Source organism: Leptonotus elevatus, chromosome 2 (genome assembly GCF_054856555.1).
Source record: "Leptonotus elevatus isolate MCC_2025b chromosome 2, RoL_Lele_1.0, whole genome shotgun sequence".
Taxonomy (NCBI): domain Eukaryota; kingdom Metazoa; phylum Chordata; class Actinopteri; order Syngnathiformes; family Syngnathidae; genus Leptonotus; species Leptonotus elevatus.
In genome coordinates this window covers 14,914,803-14,933,342 of record NC_141240.1, presented here as the reverse complement: position 1 = coordinate 14,933,342, position 18,540 = coordinate 14,914,803, and the positions used below count along the sequence as shown (strand labels likewise).

At 39.0% G+C, this 18,540-nt stretch overlaps 1 protein-coding gene and 1 long non-coding RNA gene across 3 annotated transcripts in view; one reads left to right on the top strand and one right to left on the bottom strand.

Annotated features, from left to right (window-relative positions):
- LOC147178540 (uncharacterized) overlaps window positions 1–1,114 on the bottom strand; it is a 2,081-nt gene extending 967 nt beyond the window's left edge. The window contains exons 1-3 of the long non-coding RNA XR_015094037.1: window positions 876–1,114; window positions 622–784; window positions 171–231 (exon numbers count right to left, since the gene is read on the bottom strand). This is a non-coding gene — a long non-coding RNA (uncharacterized LOC147178540). The remainder of the gene's footprint in view (window positions 1–170; window positions 232–621; window positions 785–875) is intronic.
- nphp4 (nephronophthisis 4) overlaps window positions 1–18,540 on the top strand; it is a 146,159-nt gene that overhangs the window by 71,468 nt on the left and 56,151 nt on the right. For both annotated transcript variants that reach the window (XM_086067961.1, XM_086067960.1), the window contains exons 11-13: window positions 7,311–7,363; window positions 15,083–15,274; window positions 16,126–16,280. In XM_086067961.1, the coding sequence (XP_085924087.1) occupies window positions 7,311–7,363; window positions 15,083–15,274; window positions 16,126–16,280 (400 nt within the window). The remainder of the gene's footprint in view (window positions 1–7,310; window positions 7,364–15,082; window positions 15,275–16,125; window positions 16,281–18,540) is intronic.

Here is an 18,540-nt window from a genome sequence, read left to right as displayed (position 1 = left end):
AATTAATCCAATATTCATTTGTTGCACGTCTTTGCAATACACATATTGCATGAGTCATTCGTGCGGCAAGATATTTTCCACATATTGTGCAGCCCTAGTATCTCCACCCTCCACTAATGTCTTGCTTCGGAAAACTGATTTCAACAACATTCAAAAAGAAATCTAGTCACCTGGTCAACTTTGGCGCAGTCTGATAGCTGTGTCTTCATCAGGTTGTGCTTCAGTGGAAACCTGGGGCAGATGAATAGAAAAATACCAATACAATTAAATTCTTACTAAGACTAGACTGCTATAATATAATTTCATGTAATCATGAATGTGCGACCAGTAATTCTAGTATGTCACATGTATGACACAATATCCAAATGTCATAAGAAATCACAATATGATAATTAACATGATATTGTGAGGTTAGCGATACTCACGATAACTGTAAAAGTAAAATAAAAAAACAAGTCACAATATTGTAAAAAATGAAATAAAAAAATAAAAAAATTATATTGAGAAAAGAATGTACTTTTGCTTTTGAGTTTTAATTAATCTTTTATGTTTTGTCAAACCTTGCACGATATCCCCCCAAAAAAACAAAATTAAGTGTGACAACACACCATATAAACATACCATAGTGTTTTTCCATTGTAGCGAAATTCAAACATGAAAACCTTCCGGGCATCATGATACACTCTCAGCCTGTTTTCACGTTCCTGTTTGCTTAGAACTTCTCCTCGATATTCAGTAGGAAAGTCTCTCTTCTGAAAGGAGCAGGAACTGAACACTCCTCGACCTTACAAAGAAAAAAGGATACAACAGAAATATTTCATTATAACAATAATGAAAACTAGACCCATACTAAAGAATATTTTACCAATACTCACCTTTGAATTAATTAATATATTTTATGGTGAAGCCATTCTTGTCTTTACCTAAGGATGAAAAGTATGCTACCTCTTCTTTGGGTTTAACTTTTGCCCTCTGTGGCCTCATGACTGACATGTCTCACTGAAGATAATGATCTAAAGCTATAGAAAAAAATGAGTTTCAATCAGTTTGATAGGTAACTTGGTGCAAATGTCTTGAAGTTGACTTTCAGTGTACCATAATAGCCTGTGCAGTGTGCAGTGTGCAGTAAATGTGCCAACGAAAATAAAATACAGTGGATAGCACAGCTCTGCTAAATATTTGCATAAATTAAATGTAATGAACACTAACAGACTTTACTGAAATATTTCTATTGAAAGAACAAATTTAAGTAAACACAAATGCAGCAATTTACCAATACTTCATTTATACTGTACTGGTAATACTAAGCCATTGTATATTTTCACATCAAAAACCAGCCTGTTATTGATTTCCTCTTAAAAATTGCAATTAGCATTCATCTTACTCAACAGACGGTTAGCTCTGCTATGCTAACCGTCGCTAACAGAAGCGTAGCAATTCTAAATAATTAGCTGCATCCATCATAATCAACAGATGGTTAGGTATGCTAACGTAAGCTTAGCTGCACTTACACTGGACTTGCATTATAAATCATTTTCGCGAAAGAGGGAGCAATGTACACAAGCGACCAACAACAACAGGAAAAATTCGAGCTTCAAACCTACCTCATTAGCACAGCTACACGCCATCACATCTCGTGAAGTAAATAGAGCCGGGGGCGGTTCTCTATCGGGGCTGCTAGATGACGTCACTTCCGTACTCAGGGCAATATAATAAATCCCGTTCAAATCAACAAATTGGTTCAGTCGTTGGATTATGAACTTTGTTGATAAGAGTGGCTATTGTTCTATGATTTACAGTGTCAATAAAAAAAAATAGATCACATTTAAAATGAACCCCAAAGGCTCATATATTAAATGAATTACCACAGACGAAAACAAAGGATATTATTGCTAGAATTATAGATCATTTTGTAATCATAAAATGTGATTTCAGTTTCAGTTTTTTAAAAAGGTTTTTTTTTTCATTAACGAAAATGTTTTTTTGCTTTAGTAAATAAAATAACCTTGCTGCTGTCATACAGTTGCTGTCCGAGGATGTTTTAGTACTATACTTTAGTAATGGATGCATGTGTTTTTTGGCAAAATTGTGAGCGAGCCCAATTCCTTGGCTGAGAAGCAACCCTGCAAATGAATGGTCACATGATGCTTTCCTTTTGGCATGAAGCAGGACTGATGGTAGCGCTCACCTTTTCTTCTCCAGACAAGCATTTTTCCGGATGCCCCAAACATTTGGAAAGGGGGTTAATCAGAGAAAATAACTTCAACTCTTTTTTTCTTATTTTGGTCTGTATTTATGGAATCCCCTTTTCACTGGTCACACCAGGCCATCCTCCAAAAGTCTTACTCCCTCACCATGGGTGTAGATGCACTCATACCTGCTTACTGCCATTCCTGAGCAAGCTCTACACTGGTGGTGATGTCCTTATCCCGCAGCTGAATCAACTTTGGGAGATAGTCCTGGCATTTGCTGGATTTTCTTGGGTGCCCTGAAGCCTTCTTCACTTAAAGTTTGTAAGGTCACTAAAGGAAATTACTTTAATTTTCATGGCAAATAGGGACTTTGCAATTCATCTAATCACTATAACATTCTGGAGTACATGCAAATTGCCATCATAAAAAAACAATAATAATAAGTCAGCACTGGAGATTTTTAGAAAATCAATGTCATTCTCAAAACATTTGGCCACTGGTGTACAGAAAGATGTTACATTGTAAAGGCAGGGTGGGATGTTAAATGATGAATCAATATACGGCACTGACAGTTTCTCTGTCTCTGCCTCCAGCTGTTCAAAGTGATGTGATAAACAGCTGTTAACCATTGTATATTTTCAAATAAACAACCACTGCAAGAATTAAATACTGAAATATATAATTAAATGTCATAGTGTATTTCATTATTTAATTTATCTACTTAGGAATTGGTGGCTGCAAAAAAAAAAAAAGGCTCTGCGTCTACAGACAAACATTCACAATACACAGCATTTTGAGAAAAAACTGAATTATGGGGACATGTGCGTAATTGTGGGGACAGGTGACGGTCAGCCAATCAAATGCTGTGAAATTTACACTGGTGTGAATAATTCATGAAGTGGTGCATTACGAGGACCTTCCTACAGGGGGCGTCATCAAATACACAAAAATACACAAATTCATGTAATTATGGTTTACAAGGACATTGGCTAAAACTTTGGATTTAAGCCTTCTACAGCCCTAGAAGCACTTCTGCATTGAATGAATTATGAGGACATGGGCTGTGTCCTCATAATTCAAAATGTCCTCGCAGTGTTGCGTGTATTCAGGTGACATGTCCTCATAATACACAAAGGCAAACACACACACACACACACACACACACACACACACACACACTTGTATATACACTGGGTGGGGTCACATTCACGGTTTAGGGGTAGAGTTCGCCAGTCGGCGAGCTGGCGGACTCAGTAACAGGGGTTAACTTTCACAAAGAACGCTGGGGTGACGACCGGGGCCTTTCCCCGCTGGGCCTGGGGTTCGGGGGTGTCGGCCGTCCTCCGGTGCCCCCATCTCCCCTTCTGCCCATGGTGTTTCGTCCCTCCACGCGGCGGGGGGTGGGGTGGGCGCGGCTGCCCTTTCCGCTCCGCTGTCCGGCCCCTCTTCGGCGCCTGTGCCTGGGTGCGGGGGGTCCCCGGGGGCTGGGGGGCTGCCGGTTGGTCGGGGTGGGGTCGGGGGGGGCGGCTTTGTTGGGGGGGGTGGCGGGGGTGGTGCTGGAGGTGGGTGTCTGGGGGCTTGGGGACCTGGGGGCGGTTGGGGTTGGGTTGGGGTGGATGGGGGGCAGGGGGGTGCGGGGGTTGTGGGCCGGTGGGGTGCCTGGCGAGCCTGTAGTGCCCCGTCCTGCTGCGTTGGGTCGGGGGCGCAGGCCGTGTTGGGGTGGGGGGGCGCTCCTGCTCCTGGGTTTGCTCTCCGGCCGGTGGCCCTGGCGGAAGCCGGGGGTCGTCCTTTGGCGCTGTCGCGGCCTGGGGGGCCCTGAGGTGTTGCGCTTGCCCTGTCCTGGCAGGGGTCGACGGCTCCCCTCTTTGGTGGAGATTTTCATGCATGCCAGATCCACCACATCAGCATCTATCGAAACTCAGACACAATCTGCTTCCTCCTCAGGTCATTGAATCGGTGGAGGCTGGTGTCTGTGGATCTCACTCGGCTTCGTCTGTCCTTCCTTCCTTTCCTCAGTCTCCTTCGGTCTCTTGAGGTCTCCCTGATTTTTTATTTTTTGGATTTGTTGGAATTTAGATGTTTCTGGGGTTGGGGACGAATTCTGGTGGGTGGCCCGGTGGGTGGTGTCTGGTCGGTGCTGGATTTCACTTTCCTTTGTTTTCTTTGGTCCCCTCGGGTCTCCTGACGGCGGTGTTCGGTTTAGGTGAACGGTATGGGATTTTTTCTAATAGGTTTTTGGTGAGCTGACAAATACACGCACGCACGCACGCACGCACGCACGCACGCACGCACGCACGCACGCACGCACATACACATACACATACTCACCCACATACAAAAAAATAAATAAATAAATATATATATATATATATATAAATAAAAAAAGGGCAATGATGATGACATTACCGAATGAACAATACTGAGCTCTTTAAAAAATAAAAATAAAAAATAAAAATGTGATGCTGTAGTGCTTTAGCTTTGTGGCATTTGTGTTGTATTGAAAGATGAGTGAAACGTGATACATCATTTATTTGATAGAACACTTGGTTTCAAGCCTACTACAATTAATTCACATACAATCGGTTTAACGGTAGGCTATATGACAATAGAACAAAGCCTTGAGTATTTTCTGGGAGTTTTACAAGGCTAGTATCCCTCCAAAAGTAACTCCTGAACCTTGAGTTCTAAAATCCTTAATACATCCTGCATACATCTAGAGATAAATGTGCCACTGTCTGCATTTCTTATTGAAACCCAAACTGCTTATTTACTGTACTTGGTGTCTGGCAGTAAATAGCCTAAAATTGTAGCCACTCAACTCCCATGACAAGATGGAAACCTTGTGTCGACCCTGGTCTTATGTTAATTGATTGAACCCCTTAATAAGGCTGGCAACTTATTTTGGGAGAAAAGCATAGTGTTGATCTGGGTCTTCATGGTGCCATGCAGAACTGAAGAAAAACCCCTAGAGCTCTGAATGATTCGAGCATGTGTTGAGCGAGGAAACATAATGGATCTCTGCCTTTTGTTAATTCCAGGCACTTAATCATCCTTGGCTTTGTGTACGTTCATGCATGAATAAAATGTGTTTTATTGTTTGTCTTGCAGACAGCTTTTGTCGACACTTAGTAAGGTCTTCATTGATTGAATATGACAGTGAAATCTTATTATGAGGGGAAAAAAAGGTTATTTCATTAGAAAGTAGTGATTTTGAAAGGAAAAGTTGCATTTTTATAATAAATAAGAAAGACACAATAAATACTATTGAGAAATGAAGTTGTAATATCACAAGAAAGTCACAATTGTGCTAGACATAAAATACAAACATTATTAAAAAAAAGAATAAGTGACTGTCTTAGAAAAAAATTAACCAAATAATCTATACATATTGACATGGATTAGATGGAGGAGAAATGCTCACTCATACATGGTTTTGTGATCAATATTTGAAGGAAATTGCCTTTTGTGTATGTAGAAAACATTTTAGATCTTTGAATCCAACTCACAAAAAATACAAGCACAAATAACAGTGTTTTTATTTTTGCTCAGTATACATTTCACAAATTTGTGTTTTTGGCACATCGGAGTCATTAGTATCAGTATTTTAAAGTGATGTGAAACTGCCTTTTTGTCAGATACATTTTTACATGGTTGTCAAACTCATTTCACAGATGGCATAACAGTTACCCTTAAACAGCGGATGTAACTCTAAGACAGTATAAAGGTAATTAAATGTAATCAAATGCAATGTAAATAAATACAATTAGTACTCCTTAATGTTAAATACCGTAACTCTGAATGTATTACTTACTTACAGATGGCGTCGGGCCAAAACCTTGTACCTCCAAAATTGTCACTTTTCAAAACAGCATGTTCATTCGGCTATTAACATTGCATCATCAAAGAGAGCATGTCATTTGCAACACTTCAAATTGGTCAGTAAGTCGTAAAAATGACACCCACACCTGAGGACTGATTAAAAAGTATAATCCTTTGATCAAATATGAAATTTACCAAATTGTAACTTATGAGGTTTTGGACCGACGTCAGCGATATGCATTTGTAAATGTTTTCTTGTTGCTCTATTACTGTAACATAAACCCTCATCATTTGTCAGGTAAAGAGATTAACCAGGTAAATAAAGAAAATATGAACATAAACAAATAAAACTCATATCGCAAGGTCCCGCTACAGTCAGATTTAATGAGGCCTAGATTTCTACGTGCCTGCATGCATAGACATCTGAGCTTGCATTGGCCTCAGTTTAGCTCATTAGTTAAGAACAAATTATTAGTCCACCTGATGAGGTAAAACACATTCATTGCTGGTTAGGAAAATAGTGAAATGTTAACATCCGAAAACAAAAATGTCTGCCGATGAGAGGTAATGCAAGAGCAGGTTTATGACAAAGAGCCAGCATAGCTCTGTGTGCATGTTGTCTGAACAGATGGGAGCTACAGTGAGACACCCCAGGCAGGCCAAGCAATTTCCAAAAGATCAGTCGTGCTCCAGCACCGAGCGCGACAAAGAGTAGGAGGAAGGACAAAGATTCTAGGAAACCTTTCGTTCCGGAATTACCATGGCGACCAACCAAATACCTCAGGAAGAATCTTTGTTGGACGTTCAACTCATAATGACATCTAAATCTAACTCTTTCAGGGTGGATACATTTGCTACTAAGACAATAAGTCTCAGCATTTTTTGTAATACAAAATCAGATGAACTTCTCTATCATAAGGGCAGCTTTAATGCAAAACGCAACTCGTTTTAGCACAGTACTCGAAATGTAGTGTTTTGGCATCCGCTCATTCTAGTTCCTTTTAGTTGTTTCAAGTCACAATCACTTTTCATTCTGCATCCAACCAGTGCTTATTGTGCACAACACCATGATCTCATGACCTTGAACAACATTTTGTGAGTGCTGAGGGAACATGATTACTGTTTTTATCAGTACATTCATAATTTTAATTGGAAGAGTATCCTGTCTTGATCATTAGCTCAGGATGCAAGACATGACATCCTCGTGGAGGTAAAGATGTATGCGCAAGTGACATATTACATTTTACATGGTTAGTGCTTATTTTTGATTCACCATTTCTTTGTGCATATATTTTGCAGGTGAAAATGACATCCAAGAAGTTTCATTTCCAGAATCACCACGCGGCCCCAAGGTAAGAGATGTTGAGGTTCAGTCCATTTACATTTTAATCATTTTATTTTTTAGAATTTTTTTTGTTTTTGACAAATTGTCTGACCACTATATTATGTTTTACCAATATTTTTATTTTCCAACATAAATAGTTTGTATCTACATATACATGTTTTGTTGTTGTCCCTCGAGCTACTGACAAGTTTGGGGCCTTCTTTTAAACACTGAAATCATAACAAAATAACAATTGTTCTCTGTGATGTGTCAAATATAGAAAACATTCATTTTCACTTTATGTCGACTTTAACGCCTGATGCTAACGAATGTTGATTTCATGTCAGGGTTGTTCAAGGTTGCAATGTTTCCTAAATGTTCTCTAAACAGTCTGAATGTTAATATGCTACTAGTCATTTGTTCAAGCACTATTCAAAACTATTTACATTTATGACATCAAGTTACAGAGTCACAGATAGATGGAATAATAATAATAAAAACTTTTATTTTTGTTTTTGTAGTGGATCATATAGGTCCCGATCGAGAATATTCACCGACCTTCCACAATCATCGGCAGCGAATGGTTGTCGGTTTGCGAAAAATCTGTGGTCCACTGACTACTGTCTTAATGGACTTAATGATGCTCATAGTGACAAACTGAGCATACTTTTGTTGAACGTCAACAATTTGCTGTTCTTCATTCTTAATATCTGTGTTCTTCTCAGGTGTGATAAGCTACTGCATCACGGTCAGCTCCTAAGAGATTTAGGAGACAAATACTGATGTGTACGCACACACACACATACATCATGTGGGGATAGATTACTAGCGGTCAGTGTTTGATCTGATTCCACAGATCTGTGCTAGTCTCGAGATAAGATGTGGACCTATGATACCTATAGATTCCCCCTCATTTTGATTAAGCAACATTAGTGATGGAATCCTGAAAATGAACAGTTGTAAATAGTGACTATGAAATGTGCATGGGCAACTCTTAGACAAAGTCACTAGGTGGGGCTCAACTATGTGCCATATGTGTAGGTTGGTTCATAAAATAACAATTCCTGAGGAAAAAATAACTGAATTACTGGATATTACTTAATGCTAAGAAGGCTGTACATACAGTATGTTAGTGTGCAAGTCTTACTAAGCAGTCAATCTCTAATACACTTGACTTTTTTTTTTTTTTAATTGTTCCATGCTCACGCACAGTACGCCTTCTTTGCATCAGCGTGATTGAAAGAGTGACATTTGGATGCAATAGAATTGATTATGCACTAATACCAAGTACACAACATAGACACCACACATTCACCCATCACACTACGAGCAATGTGGCCGAATGCGATTGAAGTGGTCCATCGGGAGTAAATTGCAGTCTGCTGTAGTCTTTGCCTCACACCAAGTGATAGAACACCGCACACTTACCATAATGCTGCAGCATAAAAACGGTGGCGGCCATCTGGGTCTCGCTTATGCCTGAAACCCAGTTTTTGTTTTTGTGAAAGGATATACAGTATGTATTTTTGATTGGCTGGTTACATTTGCTACACATGAAAACTATTTGTCAAACCCGCATAAGGCAGTTCACTTCCATTGCGACACATCAGTGTGGCCACCTCATTGACTAGCAATGTTCATACTTTATTTTTCTGTCAGTGGAGAAGAAGGAGCCCACCCTCTGTGGCATGGCAGGAACAAAGCAGTTACATTCATATCCCATCATCAAATTTGCGTGAGACACACACAGCAAAATGATATTTTACCTTCGGCTGCAGTAGCATAAGTCCCCACACCTCCATCCATTTTCTATATCACTCATCCTCATTAGGGTCCAGGCCAAATTAATTGGAACTGATAAGAATTCAGTTATTCTGATTTCAATAATGAAACTTCTTATCAATACGATTCCTTATCACTTCCTAATTTGGTGAGGTAATTGAATAATTCAAACATTATTTCTGTCTTCATTATTATAGATATCATTATCCGATATGATAATACAAAAGATTCTCAAAAAGATTTTCGATTCCAATATTCAATAGTCACGGCTGAGCTGGAACATATCCCAACTGACTGTACAAGAGGCAGGGTACACCCTGGACCAAAATCCCCTCGGCTCATTGCCAGCCAATTGCACAGCACAAATACACCGAACAATCATTTGCATTCACACATACGGACAATATACTGTACTTGTAGACTCTTCAGTTAACCTAAAAAGTATGCTTTTAGATGGTGGGCAGAAGCTACCGTCCTTCACGCAGTCTCCCACATTGGAGATCAATTATTTACCCAAGCAAATATCAATCTTAAAGTATATGTGCTGTGGCTTTGAGATTAGAACGTATTTGGAGAACCTTAAATGTTTTTTTTTGTTTGTTTTTTTACATGCACGCAAATGCAATCGTTCCAGATTTGAACATGTACATAACATAGTCAGCCAACTTCTGGTAACAATGGGCGGTATTACAGCCTAAACAGATTTCTGAATTTCTTGGTTCGTCTTCAATACAGACGTAAAGCATCTACTATTTTTTAACAGCCATGTTTCAGGAGTGTTTGTTGTCACCAACTACGTTATTAAATAATATCTATTACTTGTACCTCCAAAATCATCACTTTTCAGGAGACGACCAAAATGGCATGTGTCTGTTCAACCATTAACATCATCGTCAAAGATAACAAGCATTTCACAACATTTCAGATTGGTCAATAATTTGTAAAAAACAAACAAAAACATTTTAATTAAAAAAAAAATTATGCTCAATCATTTGCTAATAATAATAATAATACCCGCACGTGGACTAACCAATAGTATAGATTTGTGAAAATTTTGAAATTTACTTAATTGTGACATAGTAGACTCTGACTGGACACCAATGATATACTATTCTGTGTCAAATGATGTTTGGTAGTTTTCCAGAGTGGTAACGTTTGTTTACTTTTTCAATTTGAACTGTATATTGTATGCACAGTTTATACATGTTTCTTTCGGCTGAAAAACCGCTTCAGACTTTAATACAAAAATATTTTGTAATCGACTACTACTACTTCTATTTTCAATATTTATTATCGGTAAGTATTGCAGGGGTGTGTAACAGTGAGTGGAGTGTTTGCTTATATTTTCACTGTAGAACCTGAGAACAAGTGTCAGATGTTTTATGATCCGACTAATGACTGAAGTACATACGTCTCTGTGTGAAGCTCCTCCATTTATATGAAAGACTGTGTAAATAAGGGTGTGAAGCACAAGTCATTATTGCTGAAGCTGTTCTGAGTGCACACCATAAATCTATTTGGCTATGTATTCATCTATCATTTTAATGGCGCTCCAAGTCTTTGCTTGGAGAGATGAAACGGGAATCAATGTATGAAGCCATGCCATTGCTTTTGGCAGCCTAAAATTTATCTTGACTAGTTTTGCAGCAGTAGTCACAAATGCACTCTTTGTTTCCCATCCCTCTACTTTCAAAGATACAGCTATAAAAATAAGTGTTTCAACCAACTAAACCCATTTCCCTTTCCTGTTCAACAAATTTCCCTTTCCTTGTCAACATGGCTGTCAAGTGCTGATTAATCAATGGCATCCTTTTCTGGGACAGCGAGCGTAAACAAGCCTTTCTCTCTGAATCTGTTGGCAGCCATTGTTTGATCTGACAACTTTCTCTTGCTTGCATACATTATTGATTTTTAGCCCCCTGTTTGCTGCTGTGCTGAATGCTAATTATGCTGTGGTATTTATAGCCAATGTTGGGGCGAGGCATTGACTTTGTCCATGTTGATGATGATATCTTGCATCGGATTGTGGATGTGTTTCATGGTCATGCTTGTATTCTTTTAACCAAGTGCTCGTGAGCCAGGGTGAGACTGTGTTGCACTTTGTTGCTGGCACTGGCTCATCTGGCAGCTGCTACTGCCTCAGTCACAACTCACTTTCGCAGTTGTCTTTAATGCCGAATAGTTCTGCTCCGTTCTTATCTCGGATACCTTCACAAAAGTCATGTTTTGACTGGTTTCTGTTTTAGCAGCCCTATTTGATTGCTTTGTGCAGACCTACCTGTCATTGCTCTTCAAATTCAAGATGCAAACAATGCAAAGATGATCATAACAATGTCTGTCTGCTGTCTGGCTCTCCATCTTCCCAATGGTTAAGAGGGACAATGTTATGGTTGACCATTTTTGGATGATGGCTCAACTCAAGTTTTCGCAAAACTTTTGAGGCATAGCTTCTTGTCTAATTATAAATCTCAAGATAGCCCTGTATTAATTTTCTTTCCAGATAGCCGTTCAACAGAATGGATGTGACCGCATTGTATTACTAATGCCAGGTAGGGAAGCCTTCTATTGCACTGCTGCCAGACCCTGTAGAATTAGCCTCCCTAAGATGCAGGGATGTAATTACACATTTTTTCATGGAACAGCGAGAACAAGGCCATGATTGCTTTCCTACTCTATAAACCGTTTTGTAGGATTGTAAATGTCAGTAGACATTTTCTTTCAACATTTGTTGAAAGAATTTCAATAAGTGTTTAATTTTTCCTTGGGGAGCTGTCCTTGTTTCAAGTATTTTTGCTTCACCACATTCGACGTAGGGTCATTACTGCCATCACAAATATTTTACATGGATTAAAAGTAGCCTTGACTTTTTAATTAAGTAGAAAACAGCACTGCTAATCTTGCATGCGAGTGGATTTGGAAGCAATATTCATTACAATCTTTGGATATTTATGTGGTACAGTACTTGAGATGCAATGCTTTCTTCACATTCAGTACTGTCCGGCCGGTACGGCAAAATATCCACTTTGTTTTTTGTTTTACAGAAAAATAATGAACATATATTACACTACTCATGAAAATGCGGGAACTTTTTGCTTTATGTCTCACACGCTTTTTCTACGTTAACTCAAGAACAAAACAATTCAACAACTGTATAATTTCATCCTTTCGTTATAAAACCTAATAATCCAGACCTAGAGTTGGGAAAAAATTCAGCTGCCTTGCAGGAGAAAAGAGCCCGGATGTATAAAGTTACTCATGAGCCCTGGAGTCAATGAGTTTGACTCGCTGAAATAACACCACCCGTAAAGCTTTTTCTTCACTGTGAATGTTCAAATAACACCCAAATCAACACCCAGTAACTCAAAAATAATTAACACTAGATTTTAACTCAATTTAACACTACATAATTTGCTGTGTAAGGATAATCTAAGAGCAATCTCAAATATGAAGAAAACTGAATGAATAAACAGTTTCACCTATCGGCACAGTTCAGTTCATCTTACAATTTTATAATATAAAACGGTAAAACTTTCACCTAAAATGTGTTTCTACTGCAGGGAGTGTAGATAGGAATCCAGTATTTGATTTTGCTATGTAAATTATATGGTAAAGGAGTGCAACCATTTTTTCCCCCATAGATAGCCTGCATCAGAATGAAATCGGGTCCACATTGTTTATCATTTGTCCATTGTCTCAGTTACAGCGAGAGGGCAAATTAAACTATAGTCCACCAATTAATTAAGAGCACAGTAAGGTGAAAGACAGCATCTGAGTATATTCAGCATTAACTATTGTACTTTGATTGACTGAAGGTTAGTCCAAGATATAGTCTGCTTAGCTGCTGTCCTATCCTGCTACCATAAACAGGATGAACAGTACACATGGATGAATGGATGGATGGATGGATGGATGAAAGGATGGATTGAGTGTCGAACAGTCTGTTACCACCTCTGCTTAGTCTCTGTCAGCGCCAATTCTTCACACTTTGACTTGGTAGGCGCTTTCTGACACCTTGCTAATTATGTTCTTTTGTGTGCTTGACTGCTACACTTTTTGTCCCTAAAATTACACTTGCTTTGCCCTTTAGGATATCATTCTGTCCCAACACTGACAACATTTAGGAAGCTTTTTGTACAGAGCAAAGATACCTGCTACACAGGAAGAACATTGGTCCATCCATCAAATTTTCTGTTCAGTTTACTCTTTTCAGGGTCATGGGGAAGCCACAGACTGAACATGTACACAGTCCCACACATACTGTATGCATGCTGACCAGAAGGTGAACAGATGATGTTTGTTCTGTTATCATGACAGAATGAGAAAATGGAACCCATAGCAATGCCACTACTAAATTATTTGTTTTGCCATTGTTTTGGCTCAGTGTGAGTGAGCTTACACTTGTTTTAGACAAATTACGTGATTTTAGCAAAGTTGACCTTTGTTGAGGGCATTCCTTATTTTTGAGGACATCCTGACCAATACTACGAGTCAAAGTAGTAAAATAATTGTGGTTCTGGAATTGTGCTGGCAACATCTTGCCAACATTGTCTATGACATTGTTAGTGCTGAAACAAAAGATGGGAAGTGGGAGCAGCACAGATGCTAATTAATATCCATCCATGCATCCATTTACTATATTGAATGTCCTCATTAGGGTGAGCTGAGAGCTGGCTTTCGGGCGCAAGGCAGGGTACACCCTGGACATGTCACATGTCAATCGCAGGTCACATTCAGACAAAAAACATTCACCCATATGGACTAGAGTCATCTATTAATTATTTATGAATGAAGAAAGCTATCTAGTTTTATACTCGAGTAGATTGTGTTTTACCATTCACGGTCTGTGTCTGTTACGTCACATTGTAGACCGTTGGTGAAGTCAGGGTACTTTTTTTTTCGCAAGTGGGATTTCCGAGTTCAAGTTCAAGTTCTGTACACACTTCCTGGTTTGAAGTCGGAAAAGTTTGACTTCCGACCATCTTTGAATGCAGCATAGATACACCAACACTAATTGACATGACGAGACACACCTGGGCAAGACAAGTGGCTGAGGGCACTGATTGGGTGATACACGAGGAAGGCAGGCAAACACAGGTGGACTACATAAAGCTTGACGAGACAAGGGAATGACACAGGGACAACATAACAAAACATAGATCACGCAAACAAAGGACAACAAGAATATCCAAAATTAAACAAAAAACCCAAGCCCACAGAACCGAATCATGACAGTGATGCAACTACTGCACAATCACTTCATATCTAATCCTGAAAAAAATAAAATACAAATGGAGTCATCGATATTTATTAGCAGTGAGGAAAGCCATTGGTAGGCATGGTATACTTGAACAGTCTTTCATTGGATCACTGTTATTTGTGACACTTTAAAAGTATATGGAGTTTACATTTAGTTTACAACATTTCAGGTTATTAGGCAGTCAAGTACCTGTAAATGGACATATTCTGGATCTTTAACTTTAATGATGGTGCTGTGATAGTGACACTTCAGCTTTTGGCAGCGGAACTCGCCTCTTCCTGCTGCAGATGTTTTACATCAGAGATGATGCAGTTTGAAAGAGAAGTTATGCTGTACTGTATAATCTGAGTGATTGGATGAGATGGTAAAGAAGGAGAGTAAGCGTTGATTCTATGAATCTAAATTAGTGGAGACTCGTATTTTTTATTTTATTTTTCCCCCAGACAGGCCTAGCAATACCTGTCACATGCCACAAGTTGATTCTTTATTGAGGTTTTATTCCCATCTTGTCCTTACTAAATCCACTGCTTGAGATTTCCCAAACATAATTTGTAATGTTTTACATCACTGTTGTCATCCGAGATTGAAGAAATACAAGCTTCTCTTTTGTTATTCCTAATAACACGATAATAACAGAACAGTCACAAATTCTAATAACATACTGTAAACATAACGTAATAGGAATTATTCACCTGTGTTTCCCTTCAGCTATCACTGTCTCAACTGACAGCTACCTCACGCTACCCGGCCAACAGCCGCTCCAGCTCGGGGTTGCCGTGGCAACAGTCACTTCCTTCTCTACTCCATCCTTCCCTAACGACGCAGGCCCAACGGCCATCACATGTCACGAGATCTACTTCCCTGTCCCTTCATAGAGACGCACAAAACATACATACAGAGGTAAGTACACATGCATAGTATGAAAAAAAGCAACCAAGAAGCCTTCACAAAGATGCTGTGTACAAAACACACAGCATGCTGCGTAATCATTTCAATGAAAGTCTTCACTGGCAATCACTCACTGAGTTCAAAGATACATCTTTGCAGGGCTGAATACACACACAAAACTAAACTTGAGCCCCAAACCATTCTTTGCCTGTGGAAATACTGAAGATGCTGTGTGCAGCAGATTTCACCTTTTCATCTTTTTTTGCATTTCTGTATCACCTTCCATCTCTCATTAAATTTAGAGCCTATTTCTGCAAATTACCATATCAGGTCATTCTCTCAGAATATTGTGTCTAATTGAAACCGCTTAGCCCTCAAACATGATAATGGAAACTACCACCTGTGAATGTAGCTAACTGGGTGTAACTGCTAACCAGCTTTATGGACCTGAGGAGTCTCATCACTTCAGCCAGGGGAACGCAGAAACGAAGACATCAACTAGACTGTGCTGCGTTTAATTACTGAATAATTTCCAGAAAAGAAGTAAGACTAACCTGCTCCTGCAGTTGTAGGTATGTGCAGCACAGTATCAGCACTTTGCCTGTGAAAGCTACCTTGCCTCTGCATAATTAGACCATGTTCACCCACAGGCATTAGTCATCTACACCCTGCGGACACTTCATTAGGTACACCTGCACAAGCTAATGAGATCATATACAAGAGTTACTGTATATCTAAATGTTTGTGTTTACAAACAAAATGATGACACTCGGTTTTGACACTATCAAATTTTATTTAATGTTGATTATTGAAGTCGTATTTTCTCACTATTATCTGCGTTATTACATGTTATTCCTCTTTAGGCCTCCTCAGAAGTCAGTAGCATTGCACAAGTTGAGATGGACCAGCCAGTAAGGGATGAGACACACTCAGCTAAACACGAGGAAGAACAACTTCAGGAGCTCCCGTTCATTCCTGTCCATGCTCCTGTCATCACCGTGGGCGTGACTTCACCAAGGTATGTGCACAAGTAAAACAAAAATACATCATTAATAGAATATTAAAGTAGTTTAACTTCACATGTAGGCAAATCATATACAGTATTATTCAAAAGGTGTGTATCCGCAAACAAGAGCATGCAATCATTTACATGTATGCAGTACAAATGCAAACTATATGGATGTAATGAATACAAAACTTATACTAGGGGTATTTAAATATAATGCTTGCATTTGTCTATCTTTACTTAGTTTGAAATAGCAATCTAGTAAACCACACAGACAAAGGTTTATATTTAAAAAAACAATTTAACAAATTATATTAATTATATAACTAATATATTTTCAGTTAAATAGACGAAAAAATAAACACATTTTATATCAGGAACAATAAATTGAACTTTTTTTGGGGGGGGGGGGGGTAGTGACTGACATTATGCTTTTTTCACCTACTTTGTTGTACCCACTGATACCTGTTTTTGGAAGCTCCACTGTCCCATGGAGCAAATAAATTACACCAACACAATGAGACAGAGCTACTAATTATTATGACAATTAGTACTGTATTTAAATAAGCTACAAGTTTCATATACACATAATTTTCCAATCGAGTCACTGGCCTGTATTGACTTTAAAATACTTAACCACAGCATCAGATTTTGGATCCACTTGCCCCGAATGCAAAATCACTACTACTAGTCACTACCACAATGGACCTCTAATGCGTCTTATCTATTTTCTTTGGGCTTTGGGTGGGAGGCGGGGTACGACCATTGACCAGTCCCCAGCAAGTTGTTCACATTCACACATCTAGACAGTCTTCAATTAATCTAACATGCATGTTTTTTAAAAGTGGGAGGAAACCAGAGTACGGTACTTGGAGAAACCCCACACAAGCAATGTGCAAACTCTAACCGATGCTGAGATTTTAGTCTACACATGCTGACCACTATCTCTCGCTGGCCTTACAACTCACATTTATACATTGCCACCACGTGAAACTGATCCAATGAAAAATCCAGGCAAATGAACAGCTGTTGCATTGTTCTGTCTTTCATATAAAATTGTTGCTAACATGTTAGGTCAAAACCTTTTGAAGTCGATTGCATTTGAGTGACACAAACTCGTACGTTGCATTTTTATCCTTTTCATCCTCCTACATTCACCACTCCTCTCTGCCCCTCACCGCATTTTGTAACATCTCCTTATCAAAAGGAGCACTGGGTGGACTGCCAGTCACCAGACAGATAGTGTCTGGCTTACACTGCTTTCTGTCGGTGCTACAGGCTGATAGGACATTGGTGACTAAGCACAGCATGTGCCCGTGCACACTTTTTGCCTGCCTGTGCTTTAAAGAGTACGAATGGAAGTAGGACATACAAATCAGGTCAATGTATCGTGCTAATACTGTATATTGTGTTATCAATAATAATAATGATAACCTAAAGATGGTCATGTAATGTGTTTATACTGAGAAAGATAGATTTTCATCATCACTTTTTATGCTTGTATTTTTCAAGAAGACCACTTGACCATTGTTCCTCGAGTAGTTGAACTTTACCCTAGTGGATGTTTGATTAGCATTAGTCATTGTTGATCGGCCAAAGTCGTCAATGAAGCCATATAAAACCCTTTTTTATGTATCTTGGTTTGTACATCCATTCATTACAGCCGTAAGTCACCATCTACTGTGCTATCGATCGTCTTCCTAATTGGTTGTTCTGGGTAATTCAATATTATTGTTCTTCGGTGGAAGAATTCCGCAGCCAGTTTAAACTCTGTAAATGCTGTGCTTACTTGGGTAATGATCACAAAAGAGTTGGCTTTTATATGGAACCTTTCTATTTAATTCAGCTGTAAAACAGCAGAATGCCATAGGGATGTACCAGTGGTCTAGACAGAAATGACTACACCCTGAAAATAATGGCCACTCTGACACAAAAACAAGATCTTGCATTAATACAGAGAGTCTGTAAACAAGCAACTCACAAAGAAACGGCTTTCCTAACCCACAGTGTGGATTTAGACATGCTGCTCTTCACTTCAGTGGGTTGAAACATCTTTGCCGCCTCTTTTGGAAGCAGAAAGTTTTTCGTTTACCACCTATACCATTTTGAATTAACTGCTTTCAATACAAATATAGTTAGAATTTAAAAAAAAAAAGTGACTGGATGGTGGATGCATGAAATTGTAGCCTTTTGTCACCATAATTAGTTTGATCAAGGGTTCATTCTGTTGCACCGTGGGGATCATCTGTTTACCAACTGGGCACAAACATTG